The sequence below is a fragment of the Acanthochromis polyacanthus genome, chromosome 21 (genome assembly GCF_021347895.1).
Source record: "Acanthochromis polyacanthus isolate Apoly-LR-REF ecotype Palm Island chromosome 21, KAUST_Apoly_ChrSc, whole genome shotgun sequence".
In the NCBI taxonomy this organism is placed as follows: domain Eukaryota; kingdom Metazoa; phylum Chordata; class Actinopteri; family Pomacentridae; genus Acanthochromis; species Acanthochromis polyacanthus.
In genome coordinates this window covers 20182797-20210609 of record NC_067133.1, presented here as the reverse complement: position 1 = coordinate 20210609, position 27813 = coordinate 20182797, and the positions used below count along the sequence as shown (strand labels likewise).

The following is a 27813-nucleotide window of genomic DNA, read 5'->3' as shown; positions in this document are numbered from 1 at the left end:
TCCCTTGCAAACCCACTCTGAAAGCCCGGATATGAACTTTTTAAAAGATACTTATTGAATTGTGATTTCTCCACCCTCCTTTAAAATACAATTAATATTGATAATATGAAATAAACTGGAAGAACAGAAGGAAAAGCAGCTGGTTCAAGCTAGTTTTACCTGATAAGGTTTAAAAAGAGATCTCCTTACTAAAAAGTAAACACTATGATTTGCACAGTTTTGTTTTGATCCATGGCTGTCCAGTCAGATTACGGTTCTCTACAACGATGCATATGTGTACTCCAGGATAAGGTGGCATCATGTTTGTGACAGAGTACACTTCAGAACTCACCCATTAGAGGCAGGGATTAGGGTCAGAAGTGGATCAGGTTAAGGATCCCTGGCAAAACTTGTCATGTTTGTAAGGTTCACGGTGAATACTAAAAGTCTTAAGTGGCCAAAGCTGCAACAACTCTTGAAGTATGGAGAACAATTTTATTGCAATCAGATTGGAAACATTGAAATGTTCAACCAGAGAGGACAGTGCTTTCAGCCAGAGATGACACTGCATTCTAGGTGAGAATTACTGAAAACCGCAGTCTTTTGGCTCCTTCTGAAAGCTGAGCAAAGCCACTTGAATATGACTGAGAATCCAGTCTCTGACAATTTTCAGCATTCGTAAGAAGCTTTACGGAACAGGTACATTTTTAAATATTTTTTTTTTTTAGATTTATGGCACAGACTGAGAGTATTGCCTCATGTGACTTATTAAGGAACAGATCACATCAAATCCAATTAGTCTACTGCCATCAGTTTGTGTCAGTCTAGGTCATCATAGTGAGAGTAGAAGAGCAAACAAGGAATCAATGAGTCTAAATACAACCTTTTATGTACAAACATTAGTTGCGTTTGATACATTATCCAAGATAGAAAACAGCATACAGCAGATTTCTCCAATAATGTAAAAGACAACTTCTCATTCACAAGACTTAGTGGCTACATTAATCTGACAACAAACTTCAAATTTTTGCATATTTAGTTCATGTTCTACCAGCGGACTCTTACCAGTGGCACAGGGTTTCATATTTCAAAATGAAATATTATTAGAACACAGCAACTGCCTTGATGTACTGATAATTATATTTTAATTGTCTTCCTTGCTGTGGCACAGTCACAGCACACTTGTAAATGCCAGTGTGTTAGAATTTATTACATCGTGCTTAGTGAATTCAGAGGAATTTCCCCTCATCAATGTCTATTTGACTTATCAATAAAGGCATCTTTGGCTCTTCCAAGAAAAGCCCCACAACATTTGGTTTGCAGCAGTTTTCATTAGCATGCTGCAGTTTAAAAGATCTCTGTCATGTCATGTTGCAGCATTATCACTTCCTGATAAAATACTGACCAATGATTATGTCCATGCACAACACCAGAATATTGGAAATAGCAAAACCAAACAACCAAGCAAACAAAAAAAATTTTTTTTTTGATTTGTTCAGTTCAAAGGCTTGATTTGGCTCATAGAAACGCTTACATTTGAGTAATTATGTAATATTTCCATAAATCATGACAACAACACTCTTGTGATGAACCTGTACAGGTCCTCTTTGTTCATAACTGCAATTCAGGGCTTTCCCAGTACTGCAAGGATGTGTTACTGAGGTAATCGCTTCATGTGGCCGGCTGTCATGTCTCAGACTGGGACAGCAGGCCAACGCTCCAATAAACAGGATTATGCCATGATGGCAGCACTCTTGGTTGGAGACCAGAGTCTCAGACAGAAGCTCTGAAAAGGATTCGGTAGGTAGCAGGCTACACCTGGAAGTCTGTCCCAAAGTGTCTGATCTGGGCATCAGTCATAGAAAGATAGGTGGTCCTCATACTGGGTGAATACTGCAGGGAAAATAAATAAAAATCAGAATTTAGCACATTTGTCAACAGCATTTTAATATAACTACAAGAAACATTAAAATGGTGTGATCCGATCTAAAGCTAGGAAACACTTGATTTCGGGTTGCTCTTTGATCAGGAAGTTGCGGAATCAGAAGATGGTATTTTAACGCTGAAATGAGTTGAGGAGTAGGTGATGTGAAGGTGGACAGCAAAAGTGAAGGATCACAGAATAAGTTACACTCACATGCATCACTCTGTGGGTAAAACAGTGGCAGGAGGTCAAAGCTGAGGTACTGTATGGAGCTTTGAAGGGATCTCTGGGCATTGGGTTACAGGTTAAAATAATTTGCATAGCAAGTGTCATTACAGAGGTAAGTCCACAGTGCGTATGAAGGAGTGGATGAAAATGAAATCAAACATAGTAGGAAGAAGTTAGACGGCAGAAAACTTACTGTTAATAAAAGTCTGAGTCAAACAATAAAAATAAAAAAGATTAGTAACGAAACATTGGTTAGCATTCAGCAGTTAGATCAATCACTGGAAAACCGCTTATAAAAAAACATGAGTAAAATCCACTAAAGGGCTGATTCACAAAAAAAGAACATTTAAAAAAGAAAAAAAAAGTAGCTCAATACACTCCACTGTTTACTGCAAATATCTCTTCCTAAGTTCCAAGCATCTCGGTTACAGGAACAAACACAGAACACATGCTACTGTCTGTTCAAAAAGCCTCACATAGGCAATGTGAAATTTTAAACACTGGTCCACCTTCTCTCTCTCCCGCTCTCCCCCTCAAAAAGGTGTTTCAAGTCTTTGGTACGCTGTGAATGCAGTTCAAGCACTGAGTCAGCCATGCAAGCAGAAAACTTAAGAAAGAAACTTTAACTGTGGATTTACCACTGTTCTATATATTATCTATTATTCAGCCCCAGCTCTGGAAACACACCACACACATATAGAATATAAGCCTAACATTAAAAGCACATGTCTGATGAAGATGAGTCGACAGTATTGTCTTTATTCAGCACCACACTTTAGTTATTTTACACATACGTAAATGTATGCTTAATGTGGATCTTCCACTACTTTGTTAGAAGCATATTGTCCAAGGCAGGAGTGTACAGAGATGGCACTGGGCTAAAAATGCACTTCAGTCAATGGTCAGCAGAGGTCAGTCTTCCATCACTTGCAAAGCAACACAACAGCCCTCCCTAAATGCTGAGTGTGAGGTTGTGCACGGTGTATTAGGCATCACTATGTTCATGGTGCATGCATCCTGTTAGTGCTGTAGCAGTGCTGAGGTGAGTAGTGTCAGCACTGTCATTACACTAGGGACACTAGAGCCCCATAGGGCCAACGCACCGAGGGAGGTGGGGATCCTCTCCCTATCAGTGGCACGTTCTCATATCGAGGAGTCCCTCCAAACAGCATAGACTGGTTCCTGTGACACAAAGGAACAGAAAAGTAGTAAGAGATGAAACACATATAAAGAAAGCACTATCATCTGCTATTGATCTTACATGTATTCAGGGGGTGGCATGATATTAGAAGCAGACTGAGGAGGTGGATGAAGGCTGGCCTGGCTGCCAAGGCTGCTGGTATAGCTACAGAAACTATGTGTGTTGGACCTTCTGGGGTTATAGGACATCCGCTGTGCTTGGGGGTTGAACGGGTCTTCCTCATCTATGTCGTCATACTCCTTTTCCCTGGACGAAAGGTGTCCATCCGGACGCAGAGACAGAAGGACGCAAAGGTAGAGAGAGAGTGCATGTGTTAACATTTTACAGGAGAGCATTGCGGGCAGTACATAATGAGTTAAAGGGGTCGCTCGGCACTGACCTGCTGCCCATTAGTGTCCACACTCGGAAAATTGCACACAGCATGGTAGACAGTGCACAGGCAGCCAGGAGAGAAAACAAAGAGAGGTAGAGGAGCCCTTCCACCCCATCATAACACACACCCATCAGGGCTTCTAGATAGTCCTGGAAGAATGGACATGGACACAAAACAATATATTTATATATATATATGTGTGTGTGTGTGTGTGTGTGTGTGTGTGTGTGTGTGTGTGTGTGTGTGTGTGTGTGTGTGTGTGTGTGTGTGTGTGTGTGTGTGTGTGTATGTACACAGAGAGAGAGAGAGAGAGAGAGAGAGAGGGAGGTAGAAAATTCAGTTGTCAGGGTTCAGTAAAAATATGTCCGTCTACAAATAAAACTCCCGTTTTCACCGAAAAGGAAAGAGACAATGTGCATTTTTCTTCTAAACCCACAGAAATTACATTCATAAAATGAAGTGAGGAGAAAAAGTTGTTGCAGATTTATAAAGAAAAATTGCACTGCCACACCGATGCAGCACTAAAAAAAGAAAAAAGGAAAAAAAACATTCAGCTTATGGTATTTTTTGCAGGCATTTAATTGACTCTCATAAACTTCCTGGAGGCATACCTAACTCTAAACCTAAATGAAACATGGCCATATATAACATTACAAAGCTGGCAGCTAGCAGCAGTAACAATTTTTCCCTTTAATCATGCCCTCACAAGCTGAATAGCTCCCAGTCAATTTATACTAGAAGATCAGGCACCACATATGAGAGAAAGACCAGGTGTCCAAGAGATGTTGTGTCTCCACAACAAGGAAATAGAAGTAATTGGTTCATAAAGGAGATCATGTCTGTTTGGGGGCAAACAACAAACCTTTTAGGACAGAGACAGTGAGTGGAATGCAGACATTCTCATGTTACTGTGATGATACACATTTTACACATGCATTCTTAGTTTGCTTTGCAAGTTACGCTCGACTAACAAGCTCTGAGAAGCAGGGATCCGTGACATCACTGGCGTGTGTGTTGCCAGTGTTACTCAGCTGCTGAATAATTCAAAATGTTTTAGAGCAAGGGTGTCACACACAAGGCCCACGGGCCAAAACCGGCCCATCAGAATGTCCAATCTGGCCCGCAGGATGACTTTGCAAAGTGGAAAAATTACAAAGGTGAAAATGAGTACTTAATGTGAAAATATTTAAAAACAGTGAACATTGTACAATATAATGTCAGTCAGCACTTTCAATATGGCAACATTTAACTTTGTGGAATCCTATTATTCATGCACTACCACAAATTTTATGCATTTGTATTTATAAATCTTACATATTTACAAGGCAGGGGGATAACTAAACATTTTCCTTAATCTCTCCTACTTTAGCTTGCATGATGTGTCAGTTCAGGAGGTCAGGATTACTACACAGATGTGGAAATGAATGTAAATCTAAGATGATTTCTAGATCTTGACAAGTCTTAAAATATCATACTGTTTGATTCCAGATACTTTCAACTAAATGCTTTGTGCCTTTGTAGACACACTGACCTGTAAGTTGTAATGTGTAAATGATAAACTGAGGCATAATATTGTTGAACTTGCACTCATTATTCTTAACAAAAAATCAGGTTGTTCATAATGTTTTGTGAAAACGATAGTTCATCGAATGTGAACATTTTCAGAATGTGCTTTTTGCACTAAAACAGAAGGAAAAATTTGAAGTTGTTGCTATTTATAGGTTATTATGCTGTGATTTTACTCGTCCGGCCCACTTAAGATTAACCTGGACTGAATGTGACCCTTGAACTAAAATAACACCCCTGTTTTAAAGCTTCTTACCTTTCAATGTAAGGAGTACACTGCCCAGCCAAAAAAAAAGTCGCATCCTCTAATATTTTGATGGACTGCCTTTAGTTTTGAGTATGGCCCTCATTCGCTGTGGCATCATTTTGATAAGCTTCTGCAATGTCACAGCATTTATTTCTACCCAGAGATGCATTATTTTACACCAAGATCTTACACTGATGATGGAAGAGTTGGACCGCTGCGCAAAGTCTTCTCCAGCACATCCCAACGATTCCACTTTCCTTCCAGGTTTTAATAATGTGTTGAATGGTTCTTAACCTGATTTTACTCATTTCAGATGAAGAAAAGCTGAGAAGCTCCTCACTGCATCAGCAAGGTTTAAATACTTTGTTGTCAGCTGAAATGCCGTCATCATTGCCTTAATTATCCACTGGAATGCTCTTACCCCTTATCTGATATAGATAGCCAATCCATCAATCTATAATTCCACTGAAATTTGCCAATTCAAGCCCAACGTCACAACAGGGGAAACTTACCGCTGTCCATCTTGGCTTATTTCTATGCTTTTGTTAAACTATGACACACCTACCCACAGTATGCAATACTACAGTCATCACAGAACAGCCCTGGAGCTGGAGTCTCCCACTTGACCGGTTGGTCGATATGGTCCCATCCAATCAAATTCTCATTGGCTGAATAATCATCGTTGTTGCTTTAATAAAGACAAATGGGTTCATCAATAGCTTTCTGGGATTAATCTTTTTTTTTTGGCGGGGGGGTGGGGGGGTGGGGGGGTAACCAACTACCTTTCGACACATTTTCACAATTTTATACTCACGCCACCCAACAGAGACTGCTAGGGCTAACTTAGTAATCGGCATGGTTGCAATTTCCCAAAGCAAATGGAGAAAAAAAATACAATGTGCATGTTACATCTAAAAAAAAGCAGCATAATATTCATAATATCAGTCTATTGTCAAGGTTTCAGTACAAAATAATTTGATTAAATGATTTCATAAGCACCACATTTTATTGAATTATTTTTATATATTTATAATTTATCTAGGTTTAGAAGGCTAGCAAGCAGTGTGTATTCAGAGCAATTAGTGTGATTGTGTAGACATTATTCCCCCTCCAATTAAAAAATGAGTTGAAGATTAGTTGGATTTCATTTCACCAACATATTCTCTGGTTGACTGCAGGTGTAGAATGTTCTACCTTATGTTTCAATTACAGCAACAAGAAAGACTTATTTTAATTAATAGGTAAAACTCTGATAAGTGTATCTATTTATTTTAGATTAGTACAACTAGAGGCAGTGAATGGAACCTGGCAACCAGATACACAGTGTAACGACAGTTGCAGTGGTGTATATAAATATGTCAGTGTATGAGAAGTACACAGAGATAAGGTTCAAAATCTGTCAAGTTGGTCCTCCAAGTGGCTTTGAGCTACGCTAGAAAGCAGTCCTATTAAAAGCGTCCTGGTCAGAGTTTGACCTTACCTTGTGTAGCCCACGGCAGTCTAGGAAGGCTGTTAGCTGGTGCAGGCTGAACTCAGTGGAGTTTAACAGTCGCTGGATCCCCAAAAGGTCTCTCTGTATAACAAGGTATGAGAGGGGAGTGAATAATATACACTTCTCTACAGCCTGGTGTAATAGTTTGTCAGCCAGCCACTTACCTCAGCAGTAGGAAAGACGGGCACAGAAAACTGCAGCAAGCCCTGGATCTGGATTTGCATGGTGGTCAGAGAACGCTGGCAGATTGTCAAAGACTGCAAAAACATAATCACCCAACACATCACACACACGCAGGCATGCACCACAAACAATAAGCAGATCTTATTAAATAGAGTATTGTTCACGAGCAGCATGTCAACAAGTAATTTGGTGTTAAGTAAGGCTTTATAATGCGCTTAACAGAGGACACATTTCTTTCCAGACAGATTATCCTTTGCCACCAACCGTCTCACCCACCACTGTCCCTCCTCCCATCCCTACCACCAATCTCAAGCACAAACACAAAGCAATATTTATATCAACTAGGCCATCAGACAAAAGATCATCCCTACCTACTTAACAGGCATCGTTTTAATCCATAAATGGGTACTGTGATAATAATTACTGATCATGGATTTATCCTCAGCAAATTCGTTCAATACATGCCATGCAGATGCAAAACTGCTCATGTAGAAAAAAGAAAAAAAAATTAAAATCCCCATCGTACAAATAGTATAATACCCAAAGAAGAAGTGGGATCACACTAAATTCTCATTGAAACGCTGAAACACGCGAGCTGAAGCGTGTGTGATGGCAAAGTGAAGCATTATTCAGAAAGGAAAATCTCATCTGTATGTAGGCATCAGATTCACACTGAGAGAACTAAGAATCGCATTTATTCGACAAGGTTACATATCTAAATTCGGTTGCCTTGAAAATAAGTGATTTCTGAATAGCAGCAGTTAAATTTCAGGGTTGTGATACTCAAGGTGCTCAGGTTTTGTTGAGATTCTGCTAATGTTTTTAAGGCCATTTTAATACATGAGCATTTCGAGCACAAATAATTAGCCTCTTTGGAACATGTGAGTGATATAAATGTTTCTTTGAAACATCATAAACACAAGATATGATAAGCAAACACTGATATTGATCAACAAAGCTTGAGTGGCTCATGTACAGTAGTTGCCCTTGGGGTATATAATAACACAATATGTAATAACTCGGCTGCCTGGTGTCGTAACAAGTTGAAAACTAAGTTTAAAATACCGATACATTTTCCAATGTGCAGACAATGAAGACTTTGGATGTTTAGTCAATACCTGTTGGAAGGGGTTTGGTAGATTCGGCCTGCAGAACAAGTAATAGTGTGCAACATCTGGAAGGGTGGAGAAATAGGAAGATTAGCATAGTGGTTAACATTCAGTGACAGAGAGCTGGTGTTTGTACAATTTTGCTTCTAACTATAAATCACCTGTACTGAGGAAATCCTGAGTTTGGTTAACAATAAACTTGTCCGGAGACACACAAAAGTCGCTGGTGCCCTGCCAAAAACAATACATGGTAATAGCAGTGCAGTGAAATCACGATCTACATTCAAATTCTTGTGCCAACATTAATCAAAACAGACGTTATTGACAGTCACTCATTTACACCATATCTATCACCTTTTAACTCAGCAAAGCATATACACATACATAGAAAATGTGTGGTATGTAGCAACAGACAGCAACCATTATGGATCATGTAGAGCATGTCACGCTTTGCTGACCATGAATGATATCACCCAAATCTTTTCATGCTCTTTAATTCATCCATGGAGAGCTGCTAATGTGCATGCATAAACAGTCATGGGTCAAGGTCACGCAATCTTGCCGTGCATTTATTCCCAGAACATAAAAACATGGCTCTTAACAAAGAAAAAGAGGCAAATAAACAGAATCATTTCTCACATGCATGCATAATTCCCAGCTGGGGAGAATAACAGACTGCCATTCAAACTGTTAAAAAATTAAAGGGATCAAGAAATGTGTTAGATCAAACATAAAAGCTTTATGTTGGTCCTTATTTATTCCTTGCATAGTCTCAAGTCCACTCAAGAGGAGTATTTCAACAGCTTGTCACTACAAATCTAAAGGGACGACACAGAGAGCAAACCTACTTTGATTGTACAAAAGTGATGATCAACAAAACAAAGGATGCAAAGGTGCGCACGATGCAACAAAGTAAAACGTATGGGATTACAACTTTAAAGTAAAAAAAAAAGGCTCGCATAACCATCAGTTCCACTTCCTATGTCGAACTCCTTTGTTCTCCCACCTTACATTTAGATTATCAACACACCCCTTAACGCAGCTGCAATCACATGACATTTGTTTTCAGCAACTTGTCAGCCACTGCTAGGATGTTAGCCTTCATCTCTATCTCATTATACTAGCGGGGACATTTTGTTTATGCTGTTCTCATCAAATATGTATAAATTTGAGTATTTTCTAGGACACTGCCATCATCTACATTCTTCTCAAAAGGCACCGTGTTTTCTCAAAAGCATTTTTTTTTAATAATGATGTGCAGGTGCAACAAGTTTACTTGCTTGTTTTGCATGCTGTCCCACATTCAGTTTCTTTGACTGAAGACCGTGTGCTATGATAAACTACTTAGTATGGAGGACTTGCCTTCCTATTAATAACTGGTCAAGGATATTTACTTCTGCTCACGTAACAGTCCAATACTGAGAGAGACCTGAATGTTAAAAACGAGCTTTGGATAAGCTGACCTGAGAGGTCAGAAGTTTAATGTGGGGTCATCTTTGGCAATAATAATCCGGGCTAAGCCAAAGGCACCATTCAAGCTATTGGTCATTTTTCTTTACAGCTGCAGAGAATTTCCACAAGAATCACAGCAGATGTCTGCGATTCACACCCATGTAGTTAATTTCAAGTTAAAATCAGCCTCCTCTCCGCTTTATCCTCTACTGCCTCCCCAAAACAGCTGTCAAATCTGGTGGGATAATCTACAGATGTGAGGTTGCTCTGCAGGAGGTTGGGAGATCGAGGGCAGGATACAGCGTACATGAGGGCTGGAACAAGGGGGTACTTCTTGTACCCCAGACAGTGTCCCTAATATGAGCACCATTAAACACGGTAAGCACAGATGCGCTGAGCACATGGTGTGCAGCCATGAAGACAGAACAGTCTGTCAAAAATAAGGAGGCCTGAAAGAGAAATAAAACTGAGCTCAATGACGGAGGAGATTTCGAAGAAAGCAGAGCTAGCAATTAGGGTGAGAAAGGTGCTTGTTTACAGTGGGGCTGAGGGCTGTGCCTAAAAGACTGGGGGGGTGTAATCAGCTTTACTGCATGACTGACCTTAGAAAAGAGCTCATTGCAACTTAAACAAACAGATACAGGCATTTTTAAGCGGCTGAGATGTTCAAATGCTTGGCCACATGTTTACTGACAGTAACACTCTTGGGAGGAATTGCACGGTATATGGAGCAAGACACAAGAACCACCGGTCCAATAAGTCGTGTACAGGGGCAACTATGTCTGACGGATTTCACTTATTTAATTAAATCAACAAAGCAAACATGTGGGGCTTTTAAGAAATACACTTTTTACAATTTATTTTCCTCACCACAGCCGTAGCAGTAGCAGCTCCAAGCGAGGCCCAGCTCAGGATCAAAGACAGCGCAACAAAACCCATGATCCTGCAGGAAAATTGCAAACGGGAATGGGTGTGTGGGGGGTGGGGGAGGAGGAGTGGGGTGGGTGACAGGGAGAATCAGATAAAATCAGTTTGTCTTTGTACCAGTGATCTCCAGACCCTTTTCACCCAGTTAATTTGATTTATTCTTTTGGCTTTTACTTGGAAATCATTCTCCTTCTGCCTGAAGACAGCGGCTTAACTTGCGCAGCGCACCGAATATTAGACCATACAGCGGAAATTCAATTTATTATAGAGTGATATGATGATAAATTAATTCTTGCTTCGTCGCTTAATTCACTAGTTAGGAATACATGAAAATAAAATTTTAAAAAATCTATTCAGAAATATGTTTAATTGAAGCAAAATAATTGTTCAATAGAGGGAGTCGGACGACTTTCCATCTCCTTTGTTATTTCTGCTCTGTTGGATTCCAGTATTTTACTCGGCTACACTCTGGCAGTTATGATGTATTGGCTTTCAGTCACTGAAAACTGTCACTGTCAATCAAAAGTTGCCACAAGTTTTGATTTGTCAGCCTCTTGTTTTATCTGACCCCTTTTGTCTGAAAGGAGTGACAAGTTCAATCGGGTTTTAACATTATGGAAGTGCAAGGAAGCAAAAAAATAAACAGCATTCCAATATCAACAACATCTTAGAGACCACTGGCAGAAGATTGAGAAAGTGCAGTGAACATGAGCTACTGTAAATAAATTAAGTAAAAAGAGAAAGAATGACCCGCTGATGGATGTAAAAAGGCTGAAGAAGGCTTCGCTTCTCAACTCGCTCCTCGGACCCTCTTGAAAGCACCAATAAAGCAGCCTGAGAGCACTTAATAATTAGTTAAGGGAGCAGACTCATCCTATTCAGGCGATCAATAGGCATTAGTGAGGCCCATCAGAGAGGGATGTGAAGAGCGATCCTGAGCATCATCTGCTAACACTGACACGTACGTTGCACTAAATTGGGCAAATGGGATGGGAAGTCGGATTGTGGATTTGCTTGTCAGACATCAGTGTTGGTCTAAATTACTGGCTGCAGTTTACTAAATCAAATGTTCTTCAACTGACTCTTTCTATTCCTTTCATTGCTTTCGAATCTAAACTTCTTTTCTCTCAGCCTCGCGTATAGCAGTGCAAAGCTGCCTCTAGCCGTATGAAGAAATAAAAGACAAGCCACTCAGGAGAGAAAGAAGGCCAGTGCCTTTGTCAGTGCTATTTGAGGATGTAACACTATCATTTGTGTTGTTAATGGAGGGACCTATATGGTGCCAGAGAGGCTGACTGGTGCCCTGGCTGTCTGCGGTCTACGAGCAGAGGCCAGCGAGAACAAAGAAGCATCCCAAGACAAAAAGAAGTTTCAAAAAAAGGCCTCTGAAATAAGATGAAAACCAAAATACCTACACATAAAGAATGAGGCTACGTACGTGATAAGCAGACATTGAGAGTGTTTCGCCATCCCTAAGCACATGGCCAAACAGATGACCAGATCCAGGATGAGCAGCAGCAGATAACTCAGCCATCTATAAGACAGGAAAATGAAACATGAGTGTAACAATTCTCATGACTCTCTTTCACTTAAAGACAATGGAACTCATGCACATGTACACGCTTCAGGAAGTGCTGGTTCAACATATGTTCGGGGCTGAACACGTGAGATCTGTGTGTCGTATATCAGCATTCTTGTCTTCTAGTTAGACCCCCATCTGTTTCAGGTAATTTCCAGCTTCTTGGCTTAATAATTCAACACCACAAATCCATAGGCATTAATTTTTAATTTTTCTTTGAGAATGTCCTTCACAGGAAGGGCTAATGCTCAGCCTGGACTTCTTGTGTGTGTTTTCTGACCAGCGGCACATGAAAGAACTCCTGTGCCTCATTCATAACTTCACACACCCTAAGACTAATAGGAAAAAAGATAAAGGATGTCATACATACAAGAAATTCCCCTTGATACTACATATTGACGTGGACTGGCTGCATTGTACCTGCAGCCTAATCGTGAATCTGTGCATGAAGGTCAGTCGAAAATATGATTCTCTCCTCTTTCAAAGAAGTCCAGATGTACTCTAGTAGACTTTGAAAATAAGAATGTCCATTCCTTTTACTCACAAAGAAGGGCATGTGGACAGAGAAAAACACTCAAATTGATTGCACTTTACCTTTTTTTGTATAAGCGTGGTATTTTTTCTGAGCAGAGGGACAGAAATGAATTTAGACACAGAAAAGAGGAGGATGTAATATTGGAAAACTGAATGGGTATCTTTTTTTTTATTTGCCTTGTTCAAATAACACTGGAGTGGCCGTAACATTTGCTGTTCATCAATAAAACCCTGCTGCAGGCTGTTCATAGCCCAATGGCTGCATGAAATCCAATCAAGACCCAGGAGATTGGTGTCGGGCAACTGCAGTCCAAAAGAATATCTGGTGTCTGGATGGTAAGAACACACTGGGAATATGTTCGTATGAAATTAATGATCAGAATATTGTATCACTACCAGTGGCACAACAGTAGATATTTGTGCTTTGTTGTGCCATGAACTAGAGACACTTACTATTACTGTAGCTACAATAAGAAGTACAGAGAAAAACAAGAAAAAATTGCATGTTAGATATAAGCCTTCCAAAAATCTAAATACAATTTCAACAAGAGGTGGTCTAAGACTGCCTATCTTGTGAAGCATTAGGAGCGACATGACTAAGACAGCTTTCCATAGACACAAAAAAAATGAGTCTCATAAGAGGCAAACAAAGCAATAAGCAGAGCTGTTACTTATCTTGCTGCACACACTTACATAAGTAAGCAGAATGCATTTTTTTTTTGTATATTTTGAGTGAAAAGGCTTCATTTCAACTGTGTGTACTGCAGCACTGATGTGTGATGTTTACAATAAAAGATCCCCATCAGAGTTTTACATTTGAACAGGTAGTGCAGAGTGCTGAACACATTTTATTTTGTTGTTCGCCAGTAGATTTAGACTGAAATGAGCAGTTTTTGGAAGAATATCAAAGGATGACATTAACTTGTGTGATGACTTGTAGGTACATCCTTGCAAAAGCCTCCAGACAAACCGTGGTTTCCTTTTACCACTCTGTCGAATGCCACACAAATTCTTCTGCAGAAGGCACCGCACCACCCTAAATCTGTCGTCTTTTAGTCTCATCAAAATTACTCTACATGCACAGTAATTAACAGACTGCAAATGGTGCCAACCTTGGGGCACAAAAGCATGATGGAGTTTTATGTCCTCAAAAGTAAAACAAGCCACAAACGCTATTAAATTGCACTTTACCTCACATTTCCCACTTAACTTACATTTCTGAGCAGCAGCCTTTCTAACCTCATAAGTTTGCCTCTTGAGTTAATTCTAGATATCTTATCCATTTAAACTGCTTTATTGTTTGGTGAGTGTGTGTTTTTTTTCCCTGTTTATTAAATCCAATTTTTGGCCTTTTTCCTCAGTCTTTCTAAAGAACATAGTTCTTAAAAAGAGAGCGACATCAAAATAATAACTGCAATCAATGTGAGCAGCAGTCTGCAGGTAAAGAGATCATTTATGGTCTAATAGCCACTCTGCCATGCATAACATTCTGCGAGAGCAATATGTATTACAGCTCAAACTGCACAGTGGGAGATAAGCTCAATTTCAGCTTTCATTTATGTAGCAATCAGGAAAAATAGCTTTTCCGGTCTGTGTTCCGGAGGGAAGATCAATAAAATCCCATCTGCTCTGTGTCTGCTCTGCATCACTTATAGTCCCATTCTGAGCAGCATGTTTACTTCAGTCACACACAGAGCAAAATAGAATAATGTCCATCACCCCAGGGGAGGTAGGAAAGCTCCACCCACCTGTAATACTCAATGAAGGCCGTTTGGTCCGCAATGGCTGCCAAGTCAACATTGGTTTTGCTGATGTCTGGCAGAGCAGTCAGCTCACGGATGACATTGTTGACCATCAGCTGCAGGAAGCGCAGAGCTTGGAGGTAGTCAGCCCTTGTGGCAAATATCTCATCCAGACGTTCAAGGTGTTCTTTAAGTCCAGTTCCCACAGTGCCCTGAGATCCTGAAATCTAGAAAAAAATAAATTAAATAAGAACAAACACGAAAGGGAAAGAAATGAAAGACAATCGGATGGGTAATAGTTTAATGCAGGGAGGGGAAGGTGAAGAGGAGTCAGAGGGAAAACAGGGTCAGTATGAAACAGTAACATAAATAAATCCATAAAATCTGATATTCTTAAAAAAAAAAGGCAGATTGAAAATATATAGAGAGGTGAAATAACCAAAGGAGCACTCCCCCGAGAAAAGATTAACTTTTCTCTTCAAGCGTGTGTTTTATTCAGATAAACAATGTTAGAGTGGAATACTGATAACAATACCAGGGAGACCTGTTATCACAGGGGTCTTTGATAGTGAGAACAGAGTGGGAGGAAGCATGGTGGAATAGTAAATACATCCTACTTTTTCTGTTTGAACAAAAACAATGTAATGCAGTAAATGTCTGTCCTTTCATAGCATGAATAGAACCAGAAACAAGTTAATTTTGACAGATGGGAAAATGCCATTCATTCTTTAAAAAGTAACATTAAAAGCAAAATGTTTCCTAATAATGTGAAGGAAATCTAAATTGAAAATATAGCATCAAAAACTTTTCATTTTAGTGTTGTTTTTTTCCTGACAAAGTGGTTTGACATCTGTAATAAACAACAATTTGACATTTTGGAAAATATGGTTGCTTTCTGGTGGAATGTTGGTAGAGGGGTGTTAATATTTCTCTGTTAAAAAACTAGGCTACAGATGGTTATTTTTCATTTAGCTTAGTGAAAACAGGGGAAAACAGCATAACATCTGCCTTTTTTCAGGTGGGTTTGTTCCCAGCTGTTTCTGGCTCTAAGTCTCTGGCAATTAAACTGCTCAGATACAAAACATAGTCCAGCACATTTGTGCTCTTGTGCAGACTAAACAAAGAAGATGCAGCATGATTTGTGAACTCTCAAGGCCCTAGTAAATCTAGGTAGATTTAGTCAACTCTAGACTGAGCCTGGAGAACTGTTTCCCTGTGTTTTCAGTCTTTTTGTTGAATTCAGCTGACAAGACATTGCCTATAAAGTGCCATCAATCTCCTTTTATTTCTAAAAAAGCATTACTTAAAAACATTAGAGCTCAAAATGAAACAACAAAGATTTAGTAAAGAACAGTGCCGTCTTAACTGTAACACATCTCTTCAACTTACAGTTTAGCAGAATACAGACACACACACCTACCACAATGACTTTGCAGGAGCACTTAGCATTTTATTGAGTAGAGGATGTTGCGCTCCGTATTCTAATTCACAGCACTTTGCAGCAGTTCCACTTTCTTTATCTATTATCTTCTCTCCATTATATCCACGACTTCTTCAACAAACTCAAGAATTTTGAGTGAGACTGTTCATTCCCACACTATGAAAACTCACCACAAAGAAGATAAAACTGTGTCTCGGTCTCCTTGATACTATAACGTTTCAAACAGCCTTGATTAAATTTTATTGAGTCGATGTTCCTGATGGTTTGCAAGTAAGACCCCGGAAAGAGTATCCTGACGGAGATGCAGCAAAGATACAGGCCCATCCTCCACTCCAGCAATCCCAAGGGGTTGAGTGTGTGATTGCCAGTAAACTGCTCTCACTCCCCACCACTATGTTCATCATCCCTCACAGTTCCTGCCACAACGCCTAAAATCTTATCTGCAAGCCAGTCTGCCTGACTGTGAGAAATGGGATCCATCAGCTAACTGCTCTGGGTGATCCACATTTCCCTAATCTGGACTGTCCCGTCTTCCTTTAAAATGGATTAAGTTCGCTTTTACTGAAAGCGGGTCACAAGGAGGATTCTCCATATTGGATACGCCTGTTAAATGAGACTGACTGATTTGAGGCTCACAGCAGCTCTGCTCGAAATGCCAATTTTACATGCTACTGAACTGTCCTGCTTAATGCTTTCAGTGATTTTTATACGAGATTTACTGTAATAACTGTGACAATAAAACAATATATATGATCGCAGCACTTTAAAGTCAAGCAAGGTCATATAATGAGAAACAGCACCCTGAGGAGAGACATTTAAAGGGAACTGACATATGGCGCAGAAAATAGCAATCATTTTGTTCCAAGAGTCACAAGGCAGCTTTCCCTTTCAAAAAAGAACAGCCATGTGCAAGAGAGTAACCACTGCTCTAAATTGGAAACAGACATTTTGATATAGTGTGACTGCCATGTTTTCTCATCCTTTATTCCCTTGCAGCACTGAAGAGACTTTAATACTGCAACCTGAAAGCTGGAAATATGGCTGAAATATTGAATATCTGTGAACAATCAAAAGCCCCCTTAAAGAGCAAAGACAGGATGGCCGCCTCGTCAAATCTTTCCGTCTATGACACACGATAATCCCTTGCAGAGTGTGAGAGTGCATATTTTATCATGAGAAGAGCCTCAAAAAGCCATCAGCAGAGCCAAACAGCTCAGATTGTAAATCACCAACCTCTCTGGAGCCTCGAGAAGCAGAGATTTGGATGCTCCTGTTCCTATTTACTTTGCTTGACAAATGCCTTTAAGGTTTTAAAGTAAAGCAAACTACTGCTGTGATTACCTTGAAACCAAGTTAACAGAAACATAAATGAAAGGTGAAGAAAAGATTTGGGAAACAAATAAAGAGCAGTAGAGGAATCGCTATAAATCGCAAAAGTAAACACACACTAAAGCATCTTTGGCTTGTTAGGATGCCTAGCTCATCAGCTCTGCAAGTGCAGGACATGACATCAAGCTATAATTCTGCATGTGAGAAAGCCTTTGTATCCCTGAGGGGACATCTATGCTTCTCATGCTGCTATGGTATACGTCATGCTATAGGACCAAATCAATACCAAGACACCTAAGAGAAAGTCCATAGCAAGGATGCAGAATCATCACAAAGTACTGCACACTTTCCCAGATTATTTATTACACCAAGCTGGAAATAAAGCAGCCTAATACAATAACTTTGAAATATAGCATCTACTGCCTTTATGCAAGTTATAATTTTACATTTTTGTTGAAACTCCTTTGGAAATGCATCGATTTAACTTTATGGACATTTTAGAGGTTGTAGTTTGTGGTGCTGCTGAATAATAGTGTATTAAACTGAGAAATGTTTCTTGCTTATCTACAGTGCATTGTCAACCACATATATACGGTAGTAAATGTGGCTGACAAAATAGACATTTCTCAGCATAATGCACCATTATTCAACAGTATTGCAACTACAACCTCCAAAATGACCATAAAGTTGAAACAACACCCAACGGGTTGACAAATTTTCTGTATCTCCATGAAGGCAAACTAAACCAAGGGTCCAAAATGACCATTAAATTGAATAAACACCTTTGTAAACAGTTTCAACAAAAATAATATGAAAGCATTTATAAATGTATTGGTTTAGTGCAAGCAAAAATAAAGTATTCCCATATCTATCTGGCAAAATCTGTTTTCTCTTCATGTACAGTGAGAGTCAGCATACACAATGCATGTAGCCTGTCTGTTGATGCATGCACTAATCTGTTTGTGCTCATACATTCATGTGTGCATATGAACGCTTTAAGTGAACGTGTGATATTGACACGATCATGCACACAAAACACACGCATGCAGTCCAGATAGTGCGACGGAGCGAGATGGAAAAAGGAGAAGCTTAACATCCATTAGTGCACTGCAGATGGGAGTTAATCCTCTTCTTGCTCATTGTGATTATTGCTTCTTGCAAGGCCTTCCCTATCCCTCCTCCACCCTAAGCCTCCAAAATAACTTCTCTGAATGCAGGTCAGGTGTTGCGTGGAAATATTCCCTATTTACAAATCCCGAGACAGCAGTCACCTCAATTCCTTCACTGCAACAAAAAGTGGATATAGACCCCCTGCAGTGTGGTGCTGCTTTGAGACAGATGTACACCTCATTATTACAGCAGGATCAATGGTGTCTACCAGCTGTGAAACAGTCCTTCCAAGCAGAGGGAGACACTAAGCCATGAGATGATTGTGCTGTTGCCTCCGAAATGTTGCCAGTTGTTAATAATATAAGAAGTATGGGGTGAGCATTTATTCACAACAAAATTAGTGTTCTTGTTTTACACAACTCTGACACTTTTACTGCCTGGTCAGCTCATACTGAATTTGCTGGAAAATTGTTAAATTACATTAGTTCAGAAAAATTATATATGTGTATATATATATATATATATATATATATATATGCTTATGATGTTCTAATTGTAGATTGTAGAGCAAAGCTTGGCATTCATCCCTCACCAGATTGTTGATGCCACCCAATGTGTGATTGGCATTGTAGAGTGAGTAGGTCAGCTGGTACACCCCGTCGTTGGTCTCACTGTTCCCATAGAAACCCACGCCTACAGCCGAGCTGTGAAAAGGAGGAATTGAGATGAAATAAATGAGTAAATAAACGCAGTTAATTTGCTGTGTGCTTTATCATGCCTCTTCTTCCCTACGGACTGAATGAGGTTGTTGCAGGGCAATAAAAATAAAGATGTGTTAGTTGTAATACCACAAAGAGCAAAAAATGTATACAGGGAATTTTTTAAAAAATCAAGAGCAATTTTCATCCCCAGTTGTGTATTTGTAGGATGGCTTAATGAAGTACTGTATGTCTGATAATTTGTTTAGTTTTGCTTGCCTCAATCTTCTCTTTCCACTTGCTGCCATTTGGACTAGGATGTTGTGAAACTGGAGCAGTTAGATTGAAAAAAGAAAAAGATTGAAAAAGTGTGCCTATATTTACTAAATGCCATGTATCAAACACACTAAACCTTCAGTAAATGTGAATCTGTTGACCGATTCACAGCTAAACCCACATCAGAATTCTGTTTGACACCTGAAAATGCATTCAGTTGGAATACACAGAATCCCCATTTCCCACCTTTCTGCAGCCTTTGGAGACTGTGTCTGAGCCTCTGTAATAGGAAGGATTAGTGTCCCTCCTAACCCCCAGAGCCAGTGGACCCCTGCTGCTAACAGTCTACAGTACCATGAGCAATTGTACAATTTCACCATATTCGATTGCAGTAAGGTCATTCTACACAAAGGTTGGAAGTTGGTTACACTTTTGACTGCATGGGGTGGGAGGGAGGTGCCCATAGAGCAGGAAGCCTATCAATCACATTCCAGATAGCAGGAGAACAGAGCTGAATTGTTGTTTCTGGGACATACCATGCACAGACACACACAGAGGTAAACTAAGTCCTAGTTTACTCTCACAGTGACTCGTATATTGAGGACTTTTAACACCATCTGTGCTACTAAAGTACAAAAAAATCTAACACAAACAGTCAGGTAGACACATAACCAAGGCTACAATCCTCCTCAATGAAACAAAGTTAAGTTAGCAGAAGTTTGATAAGTGGACATGGTGTCTTATTTTAATTTAGTGTCCATTATATCCTGTTAGGGAGTGTGTGATAACAGTAGTGTGAATGTTTCTGCCATTAACTTCAAGAGAATTTTAAATTAAAAGATGAGAGTGAAATAAAACGATTGATCATCACTCCACATCAAATGGTCTTCATTAGAACACATACTTCATAATTTCACCAAAAACGATCGGGTTGTGCTTCTATTCCCTCACTTTCATGCGCATAAAAATATGTTCAATAGTGTAACTTGACCAGGAGTTTCCTTTTGCGTGGATTGTTCACATATAAAAGAGTGGTGGGTGTCGTACTTTCACTTCATCCTATCTTTTTTGTGTTGAGATTGAGATCAGAGCCAAATGGCATAAACCAACACCAGATAACTGACTATGACAGAAAAATAGCTCATCTGCAAGAAGAGAAAACATTTAGTTGAGTATGTAATGTATGAGGGGTGCACGTTGGTTCGGTCGTTAGCACCTCTGCCTTGCAGCTAGAAGATCCCCGGTTTACCTTCCAGGGATCTTTCTGCATAGAGTTTGCATGTTCTGTCTGTACATACGTGGCTTTTCTCCAAGTTCTCCGGCTTCCTCCCATAGTCCAAAAACATGCTGAGGTTGATTGGTAACTCTAAAGTGTCCATAGGTGTGAATGTCAGTGTGATTGTTTGTCTCTCTGTGTAGCCCTGTGACAGCTGGGATAGGCTCCAGCTCCACTGCGACCCTAATGAGGATTAAGCGGTGTAAAGATGATGGCTGGATGGATTGATGGATGGATGGTTTTAGAACTATGTATCATGGGGCTATGCAATCAAATATTAGAATTTAGCAATTGTATTTCTGTTTATATTAATCTGATCAGTCACCTTTTTTATAAATTTAAAGTTTTGTTTTGTTTTGTTTTTTTTCCTTTTTCAGCTTTATTGACCGGACAGCAGTGAGAGAGAGACAGGAAAGTGGGGAGAAGAATGGGGGAAGGACCTGCAGCAAAGAACCGTGGGTTGGATTAGAACCTTTGATTAGCCACCTTTGCAAATCTGAAAAAAAAGAGACTAAAACAACAGCAAAAAAAACAACGTACATGCATATGAAAAGTGTGGAGGAGGTAGTCTCACTTTTGTCTTACTGTCACATTTAGATCACAATTTCAAGTAAAAATATTATATTTCACTTTGTGGATACTTTTGGAGGACAGTGTAGGTGTGTGTTTCTTTTTGAGTTCACTTACATCCCACAGCATGTCCTCTTTTAAGTATAATGAATAAGACTGCCTATTTCTTTTCCAATGAACTAGTACATCTGGTTACGATTAGGGGCACTGGGGGCAAATTCTATTCACTCCAGTGTGAGCAAAAGAAAAAAATGAAATAAAATAAAATAAGATACAATTACAGTAATCTTGGCAACCCAAACTACATGGACGTGGTTATAAAATTACTTCATTCAGCTGGTTAAAAGAAACTTAATTTACTCCATTCATTCTCCAGAGGTCAAGAACAATTATCCATGGAAGTGCAGCAGCTCTTTAAATACCTTTTTTGTATTTGAGCTCTATAATGCAACTGAAATGTGTTTTTCTCAAAAAACCCCACTGAATTTAGAGCTGGAAAAAATACCAAAAGAGTCATGACTAACAAATGACATGGAAGTACAAGGAATTACTGTATGTCTCCACCCACTTTATCAGATAAACACCCCATGACATAGAGGAGAGCAAAAAAACATGTACAGTCAGTGCCTTTTATAGACAAGAGATTTTTTGTTCCTATTTTTCATTGAATATAACTCAATGTACAGTTAAACTCACCCTGCTTTAGGTCAGAACCTCTATCAGTAACAATGTGAACAAGCACAGAAGCTTGGACAGTAAAAAAAACTATGAAAAATTAGCAAAAGTCAAGTTTTTCACCTCATTAAACCTTTCATATGGTGTTGTTTTGTATGCTAGGAGACACATCATGGGCAAAATAAGCAGTCAGTACCATGGCTGAGTGTTTTTGTCTTGAAACTGCAGCGTACCAATGATATGGATTCAGTCTTTTGGGATTTCATACATAGCAAATCTAAGGAATCAATCCTGCCAACTTGTAACATTTGACTTTCTGTATCATTATTTCGTTTCAGAATCATCTTCTAGTTCAAATATATCTGACTAAATGACTCCAGTATTACAACTTGTCATTGTGTTGCACAGTTTTACAGTTTGAGCAGATTATTAGGTGAAGTGATGTGCTCGAGTTGCAGTGAGTAGGAAGGAGCGATTGGACAGAAAGGCAGGGATTTGTAGAGTTACATCAAAGACACTTTAAGACATAAAAGGGTTGTTTTCATGGGCAAAAACTTCTAAGTATGCAACTTTATTGCATGGAGATGAGATTTTAGGGATTTAAACAGTGATCGGAAAGGGACTTTAAAAGGAGCACAGTCTTAAAGATAAAATACTATTAACAGTTAGTGAGTAAAATGTTATCCAATGGGAGCAGGAACCATTGCATATGTTGCTTTAATCCACTAAACTTCACCTTTAATGTGAAGTCTCTTCAATCTCATATTTAATCATGGCTAGATAAGTGACTGTCCTATGAGGTACTTCATTTGTTAAACTGAACTGTAACAAGGGTCTACACCGACAGAGGAGCGCTCTTGGCAGAGACTATATGCCGGAGCCCCTTTAACTAAACCGCATCATGCAGAATCACTTAGCTTTAGAACAGGCCCTGTGTGCTGCAGTGGTGGCTGAGAGCTAACGAAGTTAAACCCCAACACCGTCACAAGTTTAGACAAATCTGTACACAAATTCAATCAAGCCTGTTGGCAAGTCATTTGTTCTCTTTCATTTCTGCCAGAACATTTTTTATATCAAGGAGTATTAAATCAAATCTAAAAGTACAACTATATCTGACAATGTGGCTCTGGAAGTTTTATGGAAGCTCGTTGCCAGTGTATGCTTGTACAAATTGTCAGGACAATTGAAAAGCCAAAATAATAATAAAAAAAGGTAAAATCTAAGTCTGGTAGAACATTTAAATGTACACATTTTTAATAGTGTGAACTGATAGGTAAGGGATTTAGGAGTCTGATTACTGCTGATGATGTGGCCTGTCAGCTTACCTTGAAGGAACTCGCAAATCTGACATGATAATAAAAGGCTGTAAGGCAGCCAGCAGAGCAAATGTATTTGATTCCTATTGCAATTTGGTTTGAATTTTCTTCCACAGTTCCAGCCACATATTGTCTCAGTGAATATCTGGATTTAACTTTTCATAGATGATTTTTTTTTTAAAAACTGCTTTCATTTAATTACCACTCAATTGAGCAATGTTTTTACACAGAATTATTAGAATTATTCTACAACGAGAAACAAAATTGCTAACACTCACCATATGATGAGACCGGTGACAACAGCAACCAAGGTGACACAACAGGTATTAGGCCTCTTGGTGTCTTCATCTACATCTTTTCGGCAGCAGCACAAGCACACCAGGAATATCGCCAGAACCAGCAGGCTCAGACCAAGACCCACGGCACCAACACATGCTAGAAATATCAAAGACTGAGGCATAGAAGCAGAAAGAGAGAGAAAAGAGCCAAAAAATAAAGATGCCATCTGTTAAAGTCATGATTAAGATGTGATTTCATCCTGAAAATAAGTCAAGAGCTTTTCAACATATTGTACCATCAAATGCCTATAAAGATACAAAAAGCTGTTACATGTGTGGACTCAGGGTGTCAGGCGAGCTGACCCCACCACCCAAAAGGTCGACTGCTGAGTGAAAACAACCCACCGGTATCAAACAACACTCATGTGTGGAGATATTTTTTGAGGTTAGTGTGTGTTCATGTCATTCATATCATCAACATTATCACTGCTGACTTCAGGATGGAACACAGAAATTGGTGGTCATGGGGCAAGCACAGTTCATAGAGAACCTCAGTGTTTTCTGCCAAGTGCTGCAGCAAAACTTGGACTGTAGCTTTGAGGAAAACAGTAACGATCCGGGGCTGTGTGAGGGGAAGGCCATGTGACACAACGGCTTTCATTCAGTCTTGTGATTTCTGAAAGTAGAAACTATTTGAAGCCCGAAGGACAGAAAGAAACAGAAGAAAGCTGCGGAAACACTTCAGTGAAATTGCTTGTTCTCGGACACTGACTATCCTAACTGTACTTAAACAGACACAGATTTGTTGGTGAGCTCCGAGGCAGAAAATTGCATCATTTATTTGCATCAGATTATATTGTGGGGGTATTTATTTATGTATTCATTGCATTTCAACATTGAGGTTATAATAATGTTCATTCTCTTGCCAAAAATGTCCCACAATCATTTTATGAAGCAATCTTGCCTGTTGTTTTTAATCTGCTCATACTGTTGTAAGACAATGGACTCATCAATCGATCAGTTTCTGATCATAACACAAATAACCAAACATTCTGACTGCTACATAGACACTGATATTGGGAACGGCTTCTACTTTCAGCCTGGTATCGGTATTGGAACTAAAGCATCCTAGCTGGTCTTGTTTATGACTGTCAAGAATATTTTGTGGATTCAAAACATTTCAGCTCTTGCTTAGTCTAAAAACAAACCAGAGACAAGCATGACCTTGATTTTACTTGCAAATAATATGCATTACAAGTTTCTATGCCACAGGTTCAGAGAGCCAATGTCTGGCTGACTAAGCAGAGCTCTTCCATGGCTATGTTTGTGGCTAATTTTTCCATTTGGATGGTGTTGACACCATGACTGAATGTGAATTGCGGGCCTGTTGTTTTGCATATTCAAACAAAGTCCTTCAGTGTTCAAAATCTGTTCCAATTTATGTTGTGTTAGTCCTGTTTTGCTCTTAGTTTCACAAAACCGGTGATGAAGTCAATCAACAGAGGCAGACTGACTTCAAACACACCAAAGAATGAATAAAGGGCAACATTATATCTGTTGCTTACAGACTCACAGTGCTTTCCAAACTAAAATCACACAATCATACCTAAACTAGAAAATCGAATTATGCAAGCTAAAGCTGACGTTACATCCAGCAATGTGACATCAATTGCACCTTGAAGTAAATAGGTCAGCAGAGAGATGGTGCCAGCTGAGCTGACCCACCTTAACTGGCACCCAGTCCAAACTCCTAATCCAATGATTCGCTAATTGTTGGTTTTGGAGGGCACTGCTGATGAGTAAAGTCGATGTGGGCCTAGTCTGATGGTTTCAAATCTGGTTTTCTGTTGCTACAACTCAGTACAGGCCCGTCACAAGCACAATGCTGCCAGTTACACACACTCCTCTAATTTTCCACTTCACTGTTTTCTAATTAGACACACAGGCACTTCCATTTCCAGTGGATGCAATGTCATAACAAGGCAACAGACGCATGAAAGAGAGTAAAAAAAGACAAAAAACAACGACGGTACAGTCGCTGAACTAAAAGGTCACTGATCTTTTATCTTCCTAAAAGGATGTTTGTATAAAGTAGGCTTACGTGTGCCTGTCTAATTTAATTAAATAGCAAGCCTTAGGAAATGCGTCTGCCGCTGCTCTGCATTTTCCACTTTTCTCAGGAGACAGCAGATCAGCATGCCAAATGAAGAACATGAGTTATTTTCAGGTTTGAGACTGTGTCAGCCTTGCAGAACACCACAGCCTCTGTGACTTGTCACTTACTGGGGCTCAGCTGAGTTGGTGTGGCACTGTTGGGATTCAAGGATGGACTTTGATACATAAAGAAGGACAAACAGTGGCAGATCCAAATAAAAGCGAGACAAGATCTTGTTGTTTTTTTGTATGTATGTATTGACAGATGACCTTGAATCAAAGGACTATGCATTGAACTGCACAAAACACTCATAAACAGTCCATGCATTACTTAGAGACCCACATGAAGTCAGTGAATTTTACAAAAAGATATAAAATAATGTGTGTAAGAAATCTCTTTTAAGTTCAGAACAGGATCAGCACTGTTGCTCTTTGAGTGAACATGTGCACAGACTTTTTAAATTACATTTGACAACAGTATTTCCTGTTACACAACAAGTGAACACAAGACTTTTATTTTTGTAATAAGTTAATGAATGCACTGTTGATAGCCCAGCTCATATGAGTTTAATAAGTGAATTTTAATTAAATTTACACCTGTCAAACTATGCAGCCTCTTTGTGATATATGGCTTTTTTGTATTGCAGCATACTCTGGAAGGTTGTGTTAAATCTTTATAAACATATGAGTCAAATTTAGATTGCATGCAAAAAGACTACAAACACAGGAAAAGACAAAAGTGAAGTGAATAACATAAAGGGATATTATAATCAGATCAAATACACAATGGAATGTAGATTGAAAACTATGGCAACTGAGCAAGAGCATTCAATATTTGCTTCCATCAAACTGTGTACTTTATCATTAATGACTGTGTTCTCGCTGCCCACAGTCAGTCCCCATCACTAAACATGAAATCTGCAGTACATTCACCCTTAAATGACTGTGTAAATGTGCCCTGGGGAAATGATCACTCACAGTGAAAACAGTTTGTACCTTTTAGGCATTTCTTTCACAATCAAGTCTCGTTTAAAAAGAAATAAAATGTGGGAAGGACAAAATCGACTCCGACAGGGAATGTGTTCTTTATGGTGTAAGGATGAACACATATCCAATGTGATTTCAGAACAACAACAACTAAAAAAACAAAGAAAAAATAACCTTAGTTGTGAGTACTGCTAGTGGAGACTGCAAGAGTCCAATAAAGAACAGTTGGGTGAATGAAACAAGCTGAGTGTTCAATCATATTAAAGGTATAAAAAGATTTGTCAAATCTCACAAAGAACTGTGCAAATACACATAGAAAACGCAGATACTGCTGAACATTGTTGTTTACCATTTGGGGTACTTTAATGCCAACGTAGTTAATACAGATCATGTGTTATCATGTGATATCTGCGGGACAGTATGAGTTCTGGGTTCTTACTTCCTGATACTGGAACCAAACATTTGAGACAGCGACACTGATGCGTCTCACTGACTCAAAAGAAAGACAAACTTTATCATCCAACCAAGGAGTTTGTGTTAAACGACTTTCTGTAGGTTTGCGCATTTAAATACGCTTAACTCTGTTTTTGAAAGTCCGTGGTTCACAACATTACATAGTTTAGAGTTGTTTTTTTTCTGCTGAGATTCTTTTGAAAATACGTGCGTCTTTACGCACAAGTACAGTTACCAACCTGCTGATAGCTCGCCTCTCCCGGTTTGAAAGTGCTGTCGACCGACTGGAACAAGAAATTGACGTGAGGGAAATTGTGCAGCCAGTATGTCCACCACGGAGCAACGTAATCAAGCCTTGCAGTGGCCATTACTGCTTTAAAAGTCAATCTGCCAAACCACAGCCGATGGGCTTCCCTTTGAGAGCCTGGCACTCAAATATTCCTAGGTATCTGCGAAAAGTAAAAATCAAAATGAAACAATAACAAAAATAAAAAGGGAGCAAAAGCACCTCGACCTCAGCGGAGGTTACAATTACCACAGAACATCAAAGTTCTTCTTTCGCCATTACACCTTCTGAATAATGTTGAATATAACTTCTTTCCTCTCCGGTTCCCATAGTTGTACGTAAACTGCTGAGTTGCACAACTACTATAACATGTACGGTGCAGGTCAGTCAGGCGTTTGTATCCGAGACATTGGGAGCGAGTGACGACA

General features: G+C 39.4%; 1 protein-coding gene across 3 annotated transcripts; it reads right to left on the bottom strand.

Annotated features, from left to right (window-relative positions):
* Positions 1–454: 454 nt before the first annotated feature.
* On the bottom strand, positions 455–27813 carry ttyh2l (tweety homolog 2, like). 3 transcript variants are annotated; one of them, XM_022198162.2, is made up of 15 exons: positions 27635–27813; positions 27339–27548; positions 23506–23678; positions 19009–19120; positions 14543–14763; positions 12120–12215; positions 10625–10697; positions 8464–8533; positions 8312–8367; positions 7175–7267; positions 6999–7091; positions 3712–3854; positions 3393–3578; positions 3235–3313; positions 455–1872 (listed from the first exon to the last, which is right to left on the bottom strand). In XM_022198162.2, exons 2-15 carry the CDS (start codon positions 27465–27467, stop codon positions 1792–1794), a joined length of 1605 nt encoding a protein of 534 aa, XP_022053854.1. In that variant the 5' UTR covers positions 27468–27548; positions 27635–27813; the 3' UTR covers positions 455–1791. The 3 variants fall into 3 exon arrangements, with proteins under 3 accessions (XP_022053854.1, XP_051797514.1, XP_022053856.1); XM_051941554.1 differs by having other exon boundaries at positions 27339–27813; XM_022198164.2 differs by having other exon boundaries at positions 3501–3578; positions 27339–27813.